General features: G+C 44.2%; 1 protein-coding gene across 2 annotated transcripts in view; it reads right to left on the bottom strand.

Annotated features, from left to right (window-relative positions):
* Positions 1-518: 518 nt before the first annotated feature.
* UNC80 (unc-80 homolog, NALCN channel complex subunit) overlaps positions 519-13,166 on the bottom strand; it is a 198,232-nt gene continuing 185,584 nt past the window's right edge. For both annotated transcript variants that reach the window (XM_040441035.1, XM_040441034.1), the window contains 2 exons: positions 11,936-12,132; positions 519-2,004 (listed from right to left, as the gene is read on the bottom strand). In XM_040441035.1, coding sequence (XP_040296969.1) covers positions 1,738-2,004; positions 11,936-12,132 — 464 coding nt within the window. In that variant the 3' untranslated portion in view covers positions 519-1,737. The remainder of the gene's footprint in view (positions 2,005-11,935; positions 12,133-13,166) is intronic.

Raw genomic sequence — 13,166 nt, 5'->3', positions numbered from 1 at the left:
ACCTATTACATGTGCACTTGGCAGCTGAAGACATCTGTGTTGGTCCCATGTTCATATGTGTCTGCATTGCTGAGAAAAATTATGATGTTTTAATAAATGCAAATGCGCCTCTATGAGCAACAGGGGTGTTACCATTACATCTAGAGGCTCTGCTCTCTCTGAAACTTCTGGACCCTCTGCACACTGATTAACAGGACCTGGCAGTGGAAACGTTATCACGCCTGGTCCTGTCAATCAAAGTGCAGAAGGTCCGGAAGTTTCAGAGAGAGCAGAGCCTCTAGGTGTAAGGGCAACGCCCCCGTTGCTCATAGAGGCGCATTTGCATTTATTAAAACATCATAATTTTTCTCAGCAATGCGGACACATATGAACATGGGACCAACACAGATGTCTTCAGCTGCCAAGTGCACATGTAATAGGTCAGTCAGTTTCATAGGTACAAATCTGCTGACAGATGTCCTTTAATATTTATAAGCTAAGGTAAGGTTTCCAGCAATGAAGCATACCTCTCCTTAAGACTTGACAATTTTAAGATGTTGTCCATATGGCATGACTACGCTGAAGATTTGGCACTGAGGATTTGTATGCAGAAGTTCCGTAGTATTTAAAAAAAATATATGTGAATTTGGTGAAAATGGCTGATCTGCAGCAAAATCATTGAGAGATCTCCTGCAGAATGTCCACTGCTGATTTGCTGCAGACTTTGCTGATGATTGTCCTTAAAGGTCAGGTAGATTTAAAGTTTGCCATGCAGGTCAATTTGCACTGGGGATCTTTTCTGCAGTGTGTCGATAACATTTCATCCACATTGCTGATACTGTAAAATGAGGAGAATTTGCTGCACGCAAATTTACAGGGGCAGATCCACAGCGCGTATCCGTCCCATGTGAACCTACCCCTTCCAGAAAACTAGCTGGGATGTCCTGGACTCCACTATAAAATCATCACATGATTTCAAATTCTATAGAATCTATATGCATTATAAAATATATTCATTCGTATAGGGCAGGCTGGGTGAACCATCGGCCCAGTTATGACTCCTAAAGTGCTGAGGCCCATCTGGGATTGATATCTCTACAACCAACCCAATGTTTATAGATAAGGCCATGTATATGTCTTATGGATTCGGGGAATCAACCCTCAAAATGCTAAATGCATTACAGTGTAAAATATGGCAGGAAACACCGAATATCTGAAGCATCTGCATAAAAAGTTACTTTTTAAGACTATGATATAATTTCCTTCGCTCCGTTACCACCTCCGTGAATATGTTACATTGTGTTTCCCTTCTGTAAAAATGTAATTTCTATAACATTAATACAATAGAAAGAAACATTGCAAAGCATTGATATGGTATCGATAACTAAGAAATGTTCTAGTTGCATGTAAGGCCTCTCAATCACTGTGTAAAGCAGCACTGACGTGGAATCACATACGCTCGGTCTGGGGTGTGCTCTGGTATTGATGGGTCACAGGTAAATCACATACAGGTAGGGTTGGCTACGGTTGGGATTTCATTTGCATTCTTTGGTCCTACGTGAGGCAGCATATTTAACTATGTTCACCCAAAAACAAAGCAGCAAATCAGATAAGCAGCATATTCACGGACACCCTCCTAAGCAAACACAACAGGATTACAAGGGAGGGCCAGAAAGTGCTTTGCACTTTGTCTATAGGCATGAGTGAGAAAACAAAGCACAGTCAACAGAGAAGAATGTAGCTGACAAAATCTCAAGGCTAAACATGAGATTCATCCAAATCAATGTCCGTCTCCCCAAGTTCAATCTGACTGAAATGAAAATGTCCTGACACAAGGGGGTTCTCCATCCCATTGTCCTCAGTGATGTGGAGAACGGTGTCTGTGTACTGAAGCAAGCTGCTAGTTTCCAGACCACCAAAGTCTTCAGGATCAGAGAGATGGAAGGACGGGGAGCTGTGGAGAAGAGGGACTGCTGCTCCCCGACTGGACTCTGAGTCTTCCCTCCCCAGGAAGTGGGATCTTCTCTGTAATAAGAGAAAACAGTTTAGCAATCAGGATACAGATCCATTTTTTACATTATGTAATAAGATATATAGAATCTTGATAAAAGGCTTCTTGATAAAAGCTGTACAATGCAGACAACAGCAGAGAAATAGCTAAACTGGCAAATATTTCATTGCGGTTTGACATTTGGGAGTTATTACATGGGCTGACAGGGAGTATAACATAAATGAATGCAATGTTCTATCATGGCATATTAACCGTATAAGACAAAAAAAACTCTAGGCAAAAAATAAATAAAATTCAAAATAAAACAATATTGGCTTCGAACAAGCCACTCTATTTGGATAGAAAATAAGGTTCTTCAGGATTTACCAGTTGATGACCCATTCCTTGGATAGGTCATCAATATCAGATCGGCGGGGATCCGACTTCCCCCACACCCTCACCGATCAGCTGTTCAGGAGTAGCTCCAGAACTACACAACTCCTTATATAGTGGACTGAGCTGCTTACTGCTCCCATTCACTTCAATTCTGCAGTACTTAGCTCGGTCCACTACACAATGAGGGGCTTTTATCATGATGTTTAAGTCACTATTGTAGCGTAAAAAAAAGTTGCAGATTATGGCGCACACCATATTTGCAACTTTTTTTTTAGCTTTTTGCCACTTTTCTGAAGCCCTGTGGATTTACTATAATTTGCATCTGAAACTGTCGTATGTTATAGCTGTTATAGCTGGCTGGCGTAGACCTGAGTTTCTGGTGCACGGAGTGCCAAAGATATGGCTAATTTATCAAGAGGCATTTTCCTCTTAATAAATTAGTAGCCTCTCACTCCAGCACAAGGGGATCAAGACTGGTGTGTAAGAAAGCAAGTCTTGATAAATGTCCCCCGATGTGATGTTCGGACCTATTTCTGGAGCTGGTGCTAGTCCCAAACAGCCGGTGTTGATGAACTATCCTAAAGATATGTTATGAGTTATTTAATCCTGGAGAACCCTTTTAAGTTTCATTTTATCTTGACTTTGATCCAAGGTTTGTTTGCCTGCTCAAAACCAGTTGTATAGATGTCTAGTTTAGAGGTGCTCTTGTCATGTTGGTGAACCACCAACATGACAAGAGCACCTCTAAACTAGGAAATATTATTAGTTTTTTTCCCTCGCCAAGAAGATTAGGATAACAATATTAGTCGGTTTTTTTTTTACCAAGGAGTAATCCCCGGCACATAATTTTGTTATATTCATTGTGTAGATGGAGACATATAGTATGTGGGATTCACAGAACATACCTACCGTGAAGTGATCCTCCAACCAGGGATTGTCATACTGAGTGCCCTATATTACCCATAGGAAGGAGCCTTTGGAAATGCTCATCCTGGCCTAGCACAAATATCAATAGTAGAGTTCTCTGACAGTGGCTTATTTCACTTGTCCAGACTAAGATGATATACCCAAGCAGGCTTAGGGTCAGTTCACACCACCACTTTTGATTTCCATTATTCTGCTCCATTATAGTGGAAGTGCCAGATTTGGCACATAACTGACCCGAACAGAGCCAAACAGATCACATTGGCTGTATTGGGGTCCGTTCATTTTGAATTCAGGAGTCCTCTTTATTAGCGGAGAAAAATGTCCTACATACAAGAGTTTTATCTCTGCTGTTTTTGATAGAATCTGCTATAGATACCCCGAACTGAGCCTCTGTCGCACATGTGAACAATTCTTTATCTGCTACTATAGTACATTTCTGTCTAAAAAAAATTCCAAGACCCAAGAATAGAACTATTTGCCATTAATTCTGCACACAGCCTGGATCTTGAAAATTGGGTGGACATAAGTGGTACTTTCTATAGTGATAACATAGTGAAAAGGGCTTGTGCCAAGTTTAGAAGTAATCCCCCATCCACAAGATAGGGAATAACTAATTGATCGTGGGGGTCTGACCACTGGGACCTCCACCGATCCTGAGAACAGGGTCTGGTTCCCCCTATCTGATGGAGTAGCAGGTTAAACATGCCCTGCCACTACATTCATTCTCTATGGGACTGTCAGAGATAACAAAGTACAGTGCTTGGCTATTTCTGGTGGTACCATATGGAGAAAGAGGAGTGACAGGGTGCATGCCCAACCTGCCGCTCCATCAGATCGGGCCAACAGGACCCCCATCTCTCTTTTAGGAAGATGCTCTAAACACGCATTGTAGGGTGCAGTGTGGGACCGTGGCAGGAATTAAATAGATATATGGACAATTCAGGTCGGTATATATAATTTATATATATTCATTTTTTAAGCGTAAGATGAGTACATGTAGTAGCTTTAATGTGGTGCTTATCATAGCTTTGCCAGCTTGGACTTAAAGAGGACCTTTCACTAGAATAGAAAATCTAAACTAAGCATACAGACATGGAGAGCGGCGCCCAGGGATCCCCCTGCACTTACTATTATCCCTGGGCGCCGCTCCGTTCTCCCGGTATTGGCTCTGGTATCTTCATATGTTCGGCTCCACCCAGTTGAGCCTGCCAGCGTCTCATTCTCCCATGCTGTAGCACTGGCCAATCGCAGCGCTCAGCTCATAGCCTGAGAGAAAAAAAACCTCTCAGGCTATGAGCTGAGCGCTGCGATTGGCCAGCGCTACAGCATGAGAGAAGGAGACGCCGGCAGGCTCAACTGGGTGGAGCCGAACATATGAAGATACCGGAGCCTATACCGGGAGAACGGGGCGGCGCCCAGGGATAATAGTAAGTGCAGGGAGATCCCTGGGCGCCGCTCTCCATGTCTGTATACTTAGTTTAGATTTTCTATTCTAGTGAAAGGTCCTCTTTAAAGGAGTTTTCTTGGATTTTATCCTCAGGATAGGTCATCAAGATCATGCTTCGTGTGAGCGCAGCCTTCCCTTCATTGTTTACCTGCTCTCCGTCAACATTGCAGCGGTGAGCAGGTGTAACTACAAGTCGTCCCATTCACTTCTATGGGACGGCTCGTTTCTAAGTGTTGTGGGGTTTTGCTCTAGTAAATAGGGTAAGCGGGCGCAGTACAGAGGCAAAATACAAGTTCTTAACTCAAAACGTCAGTGTTTATTCACACTTGAGGCAATTGCACAAAACAGCACTTAACTTTGCAGTCTTGGTGTTAATTCACACACAATGGAAAGTTCACATAAGGCTAGTTTCACACTAGCGGCAGAGGACTCCGGGAGGCTGTTCCGGCGGGTGAACATCCTGTTAGATCCGTCCTGCCGCTAGTTCACTTGTGCCCCGGATGATTATAATGGGGGCGGGCGCGGAGTTCCAGCGGCAGCACGGCAGGACACGCTGAGAGGCGGCCAGACTAAAAGTACTGCATGCATGCCTAGTGGTGACAGGTCGGGGCCAATTCCGTATCCCCTTTATTTTGTTTACTTGGCGCCCAATGACATACCCCAGGTAGTTAGTCTCTTCTAACCCTATCGCACATTTTCTTGGGTTAGCGGTTAGGCCAGCTTTCCGAAGGGAGTCCACTACTACCTGCACTTTGGGTAGGTAACTTTCCTAGTTGGTACTGTGGATGACAATTACATCCATTTAAGCCGAAGCGTACCGACGATGTGGACGAAGCACAATGTCCATTAGTCCCTGAAAAGTGGCGGGGGTGACATGCAGACCAAACGGTAAGATCTTATATTGATACAGCCCCTCAGGCGTGATGAAGGCAGTTTTCTCTTTGGCAGCCACCATTAAGGGCACCTGCCAGTACCCTTTTGTGAGGTCCAAAACAGAAAAATACCGGGCTTGTCCTAACCTCTCAATGAGCTCATCCACCCGGGGCATGGGATATGCATCTGATTTGGAAACCTCGTTAAGTTTTCGAAAGTCGTTACGAAACCGCAACGTCCCGTCCAGCTTGGGTATCTATATTATAGGACTGACCCACTCACTTTTGACTCCTTAATGAAGTCTAGCTGCAACATTAGCTGCACCTCGTCCGATATGGCTTGTCGCCGAGCCTTGGGTACCCGGTATGGTTTTAATCAGACTTTTGCCTGAGGCTCAGTGACAATGTCATGCTGGATTATGGAAGTGTGTCCAGGGAGGTCCGAGAACACATCAGTGTTCCGACTAATGAACTCACTGGCCTCCTAAATCTGTTAAGAGGAGAGGTTGTCAGCAATTTTTACTGTGGCAGGCGCCTCTTTTACCTCTTCTCCTAGAAAACCCAGCCGCGGGCTGTCTTCTGTACAGGTTTCCCTATCTTTCCACGGTTTGAGTAAATTCACATGGTAAACCTGCTCTGGCTTTCGCTGCCCTGGCTTGTAGTTTGTAGTTTACATCTCCAATTTTCTCGAGTACCTCGTAGGGCCCCTGCCACCTAGCCAGGAACTTACAGGGAGTGCAGAATTATTAGGCAAGTTGTATTTTTGAGGATTAATTTTATTATTGAACAACAACCATGTTCTCAATGAACCCAAAAAACTCATTAATATCAAAGCTGAATATTTTTGGAAGTAGTTTTTAGTTTGTTTTTAGTTTTAGCTATTTTAGGGGGATATCTGTGTGTGCAGGTGACTATTACTGTGCATAATTATTAGGCAACTTAACAAAAAACAAATATATACCCATTTCAATTATTTATTTTTACCAGTGAAACCAATATAACATCTCAACATTCACAAATATACATTTCTGACATTCAAAAACAAAACAAAAACAAATCAGTGACCAATATAGCCACCTTTCTTTGCAAGGACACTCAAAAGCCTGCCATCCATGGATTCTGTCAGTGTTTTGATCTGTTCACCATCAACATTGCGTGCAGCAGCAACCACAGCCTCCCAGACACTGTTCAGAGAGGTGTTCTGTTTTCCCTCCTTGTAAATCTCACATTTGATGATGGACCACAGGTTCTCAATGGGGTTCAAATCAGGTGAACAAGGAGGCCATGTCATTAGATTTTCTTCTTTTATACCCTTTCTTGCCAGCCACGCTGTGGAGTACTTGGACGCGTGTGATGGAGCATTGTCCTGCATGAAAATCATGTTTTTCTTGAAGGATGCAGACTTCTTCCTGTACCACTGCTTGAAGAAGGTGTCTTCCAGAAACTGGCAGTAGGACTGGGAGTTGAGCTTGACTCCATCCTCAACCCGAAAAGGCCCCACAAGCTCATCTTTGATGATACCAGCCCAAACCAGTACTCCACCTCCACCTTGCTGGCGTCTGAGTCGGACTGGAGCTCTCTGCCCTTTACCAATCCAGCCACGGGCCCATCCATCTGGCCCATCAAGACTCACTCTCATTTCAGCAGTCCATAAAAGCTTAGAAAAATCAGTCTTGAGATATTTCTTGGCCCAGTCTTGACGTTTCAGCTTGTGTGTCTTGTTCAGTGGTGGTCGTCTTTCAGCCTTTCTTACCTTGGCCATGTCTCTGAGTATTGCACACCTTGTGCTTTTGGGCACTCCAGTGATGTTGCAGCTCTGAAATATGGCCAAACTGGTGGCAAGTGGCATCTTGGCAGCTGCACGCTTGACTTTTCTCAGTTCATGGGCAGTTATTTTGCGCCTTGGTTTTTCCACACGCTTCTTGCGACCCTGTTGACTATTTTGAATGAAACGCTTGATTGTTCGATGATCACGCTTCAGAAGCTTTGCAATTTTAAGAGTGCTGCATCCCTCTGCAAGATATCTCACTATTTTTGACTTTTCTGAGCCTGTCAAGTCCCTCTTTTGACCCATTTTGCCAAAGGAAAGGAAGTTGCCTAATAATTATGCACACCTAATATAGGGTGTTGATGTCATTAGACCACACCCCTTCTCATTACAGAGATGCACATCAGCTAATATGCTTAATTGGTAGTAGGCTTTCAAGCCTATACAGCTTGGAGTAAGACAACATGCATAAAGAGGATGATGTGGTCAAAATACTCATTTGCCTAATAATTCTGCACGCAGTGTAGTATCCACGGTCGGCACCAGAACCAAAACCCGATCACCCGGGTTAAAGATCCGGACCAGAGCCTGCCGATTATAGACCCGACTCTGGGCTTGCTGAGCTGCCTCCATATGTTCCCTAACAAGAGGCAACACTGTCTCTATCCAATCTTGCATCTGGGTAATGTACTCAATGACACTTTTATGTGGAGTGGGTTGTTGTTCCCACGCCTCTTTGGCCATGTCCAAGAGATCGCCAGGGTGTCTGCCATATAGCAGTTCGAAGGGCAAGAGCCCAGTAGAGGCCTGGGGTACCTCTCGCACTGCACACATGAGATACGGCAGAAGGAGGTCCCAGTCCTTCCCATCTTAAGACACTACCTTTTTCAACATATTTTTTTAATGTTTGGTTAAACTGTTCTACCAGACTGTCCGTTTGCGGATGGTAAACGGACGTCCGTAGTTGTTTTATGTGCAGCAACTTACAGAGTTCCCTCATCACCTTGGACATAAAAGGTGTCCCTTGGTCGGTCAGAACCTCTTTAGGTAGTCCTACTCGGGAAAACATCTCCATTAACTCCTTTGGCCATGGTATGTCGCAGTGGCACCGGCTCCGGGTACCGAGTGGCGTAGTCTAGCATGACTAAGATGTGTTGATGCCCTCTGGCGGACTTCGGTACTGGGCCTATGAGGTCCATAGCTATTCGGTCAAACGGTACTTCGATAATCGGGAGAGGTACTAGGGGATTACGGAAATGTAGCTGGGGGCTAGTTATCTGGCAGGTCGGGCAAGACTTACAAAACTCTTCCACTTCTTTGAATATGCTGGGCCAGTAAAACCGCTGTAGAATACGATCCTGAGTTTTCTGCAGCCCAAGGTGACCCCCGAGAACGTATTGGTGGGCTAGATCTAACACAAGCTTGCGATAAGCCTTGGGGACCACCAACTGTTCAATAGGCTCACCCTGTAGTTGGTTTACTCGATACAACATATCCTGATGAACCACAAAACGGGGAAACACTGACTCTGCCCCAGGTTGTTGTGGTTCACTATCTACTATTAACAAATTTTCCAAGGCGCGGGATAGGGTTGGCTCCCGACATTGGGCGGTACCAAAATTATCTCCGGAGACATTGAGGTCTGCCAATTCAGGACCCAGCGGCAAGTCCTCCACGTCTCCCACCATCACACTTAGCGGGGTTGTCTCCCCCTCTTCCACCGAAGTGGCAGTCACCCCTACCGCTGACCCTTCGGTCTCAGATTCCCAGGCAGTTCAGCCTCCAGTAGTCCACAGCAGGCTTTAAGGGGCCTGTTTCTCCAGCGTGCGGCTCTCAGCCCTCTAGCACGGCACAAAGCTTAAGATCCCAAAAACAGAGACATCTCTTCTGAGCCCAGCTGCCTATTTAAGGACAGCCAGGCTGCCAAAACCCAGACCAGCACTTCAACTCTGGTTTGGTATTTGACCTTACCTGGCTGGAAACCAGCCCAGCCGCACATGCTGGGAAGAAAATACTTGCCTTGCCAGACACAACCCCTCACTGTGTCACAGTTTATATAATTACACCTGCTTGTAATTACACTGCTCACCGCTGCAATGTCGATGGCAAGCAGGTAACAATGAAGGCAATGCTATGGTTGCACGAAGCATGGCCTTCTCTTCCATCAGCTGACCGGCAGGGTTGCAGAGTGTCAGGGACAAAGAAGTAGGTGGGTCCAGCAATACTGTAGTGCCACACAAAATACCGCCACCCTCACCACAGTATTCAGTTGTATCGCCGGACGGTGATACAGCTGAGTTCAGGAGGACACCTGAGGTATGTATCTGATGCTCCTACATTAATTAATGCTGAGAGCATCAGATCATCATATACCCAGCTGGGAAATTTCCCTGTGTGGTCTATGGCCAGTTCCCCCCTATCTGTAAGGGTGTACATTAAACGGATGCCTCAGACTGATACCATACAGTGGCATCTGAATAAAGAATAAACGTACACGGACTGTGCAGAATACAAGAACTTGGTGTGCTGCTTTTTTGTATCCTTTTTTTTCTTCTAACGTGTGCATCAAACAAAGCCATAAAACGTCATGTGAACCCACCCTAAGTAGTATTCAGTGTTAACATAACAAAAAAAACTGTTCATGTTCAAAACGCACACATTATTATTTTGTTATGCGCAGTGATATGAAGTCACAAGAGTCACTGTATAGTTTCCATGTACATGTCAAATGATACCTGGTGCAAGAGAGGCCTGCCTTAGATTGCCGGGGGGAGGTAGATCCCATACATTATTAAGGGCCTATATTTATGGCAAATGAGAGTTCAATATTTTTCTGGGAGAGCTGGGATGTATTGAGGTATATCTGAGCAATGTTATGGAGTGTAACACTGGAACAGGGCACAATTCTGGGATTTCATTCGCTGCAAGCCTGCCCTCTAAGCCTGCCTTCCTATTTTTCTACATGCTTTACAGTCCAGGCCAGCTGCACAGACATTCCTGCGTGAAGATCAGTTCTGAGAAAATATTTCAGTGCTATCTAATTCATTCATAGCTGCTACACAAAAATTCAAAAAAAGTGTCCCGTCTGTGGGTCAACTTCATTGTATAGACTGATTAGGGCGTATCAATGTTGATATTTGTGGAACGTGTTTATGAGTATACATAAAGTATACATAAACCAGTCTTTATTACTCCGCAGGGTAGTTGAATAATTCCATTTAAAGGTACTTATATTTTTCTTATTGTGGTGAAACTTCTGTAATCAAGTATCTGGTAATCCATGAAATCTAATCATCCGGAACCCAAAATATCTGAAACACAAGGCTGAGCCGGGATTATGATTTATTTTGGGCTGCCTTCCTGTTCATTTAAAGAGGACCCGTCGGCAGGATCAACCCTATTATTACCTGACATACTGCTTGATAGGGCTGATTGATCACTCCCAAAATCTCCCAGAAATCTAGGGGATTTTTTCAATAACTCTGAAACTTCAAGAGTTCAAGTCCAATTTATTTTCCTTAGTGCTAGTTGTAGCAATAGTATATATGCTCTGCACAATCTCTAGGCATCTCTCTACTTTTATATTGGTGCTGCTGTGGAATAGTGGCATCTGTTGGTTGTGGTTTACCAGGCATCCACAGATGTAAAGGCAGTTAGTGGTCTGGTAATCACCTCTCTACTGATTCGCTGATAGCTGGTGGATTGGAAGGAGTCCAACCACTGGAACCCCCAATCGCTGTTTCACGTCATTCAACGTCTCTGAGACTGATGGCTAAGAACTCTGCTTGGCTTTCTTCGGGTCTCTCATAGACCTGGAAAGGTGGTCACATGTATGTTTGACTGATATTCCATTCAGACGGGGGATAGGAGTCACCCATGCTGGAGATCAGCAAGGATCCCAGTGTTTGGACCTTCACCGATCTAGTAGTTATCATCTTTCCAGCAGATAAGTCATTAGTTAGTAATGGAATACCCCTTCAACATCTCCATACAATAACATTTCTGGTACCAACTGCTGTGTGTAGAAGCACCTGAAGAAGAACCAACTAACAGAAGACTAGTAGTTTTTCTTATTCTCTATTGAGTTACTGATAATATATTGTCTTTTATCTGATATTAATTGCTATGACAATTCAGTGTTTTTTTAAGGCCGGGGCTACACAGCCATCTTGGGCACGACAGTTGTCATGCGACCAAAGATTGCTGTGTAGAAGTGCAGCCATGGAAATGAATGGGGTCTTACCGCAACTCACAAGTTTGATGCAGCCCTAAAATCGCAAAAAATCCAACCCTGCTGGAATCACGGTTGCGTCAAACTTGCAAGTCGCACTGCAAACCCATTAATTTCTGTGGCTTCACTGCTACACAGCGATCCTTGTTCGAACAACACCCGTCTTGTCCAAGATTGCCATATAGCTCCAGCCTAATATGCAAAAAAAATACACATAAATTGCCCCTGGATCTAATTTCCCAGTTTACACCTGACAGGCCTTTCTAGCACATGGATCATTAGAAGGAGGTGAGATACACATGCTCTAACCTGCTTGTGGTGTTACCTGACTGTCAGTCTGGCTGTGGAGATCAGCCACAGTGATCGATGGAGAGGCTCTGAGAACAGGACTTTCTGAAGATGCTTGTTTGACAGATGGAGCAGGACTACAGCCAGAACGTGAGGGTAATGGAGGAACCTCAGCATGCGATGTAGAAGGCTGAGGCTGGTTTTCAGTAAAGGTTACTGATCTTTTCTGATCCACTGCAGGGAGAAAAGAGTAGAAGGGAACTATGATGAGTCATAGAAAATACATTTTAATTTTGACACATAGTGTATTTTAACCTCAGACGTACACTACCTGGCAAATCAAACGTGTACCCTCAAGATATCTTCTGTATTGTGTATTAATGTATATTAATGTTGGCAGATCCCTAGCCTAGCTCAAAGTTGACATGCCATTTCATCCCAAAGAGTGTTTGATGGGCTTTATGCAGACCTGTCTTTTGCACCCAACTTGGCAAGCCATGTTGGTTCTAGACATTTTCACCTAACAACATTATATGCAACTTTAATACCGTATAATAATGTGATCACCCAACAAACAAGCGGTCTTATACACACAGGGCAATGATCAGGAAGAAACATTGTTCTTTCCTGATAATCAGCCTTTGTAAAAAGGAAGGAGAAAGCAGAGCAGAAGCAGAAGTCATCAGGAAGTGCCAAGATTGTCAGTGAGTTGTCTTTCTAGCATCAGATAAAATATCTAATTGTTCTGGCTCTACAGTTCTATCTCGAGACATCTATAAGCAGGGTTTTGATGAAATAACAGGACAACGTACTCACTCACCTGGCACTCCGATGACGTCACCGAAAGAGAAGACGTCATTGGCGCAGGCGCACTGAGGGAGTGCTGGGGAGGCGAGCCTCCTTATCTCAGAGCGCCTGCGCCGAATGAAGACAGGCGCGGGATTTGAAATGACAATCAATCAACAGGACGAGGAGGCGTTTTTTGCGGCAGCTACCAGCAAGTAGACGCCCTACTTGCTGGTAGTGAAGTGATTTGCATATTTTAAAAGATCGTTTTTTAAGGAAAAGAAGCCACAGACAAAGGTAAGAGCCCTATGTAGGGAATAGTCGTTATAAAAGTATTTTAACAAGGTAAAAAAAAAAAAGAAGGGTTTTGGGGGTGACAGAAGCCCTTTAAACAATCTTAGTGTGGCCACGGGATAAAGATAAATTTAAAGTTGGAATATTGTGTATTGCTGAGACACTCCTTACTAGAAATTACCTAAAAC

The sequence above is a fragment of the Bufo bufo genome, chromosome 7, assembly GCF_905171765.1.
Source record: "Bufo bufo chromosome 7, aBufBuf1.1, whole genome shotgun sequence".
In the NCBI taxonomy this organism is placed as follows: domain Eukaryota; kingdom Metazoa; phylum Chordata; class Amphibia; order Anura; family Bufonidae; genus Bufo; species Bufo bufo.
This window is presented reverse-complemented; position numbering and strand designations above follow the sequence as displayed.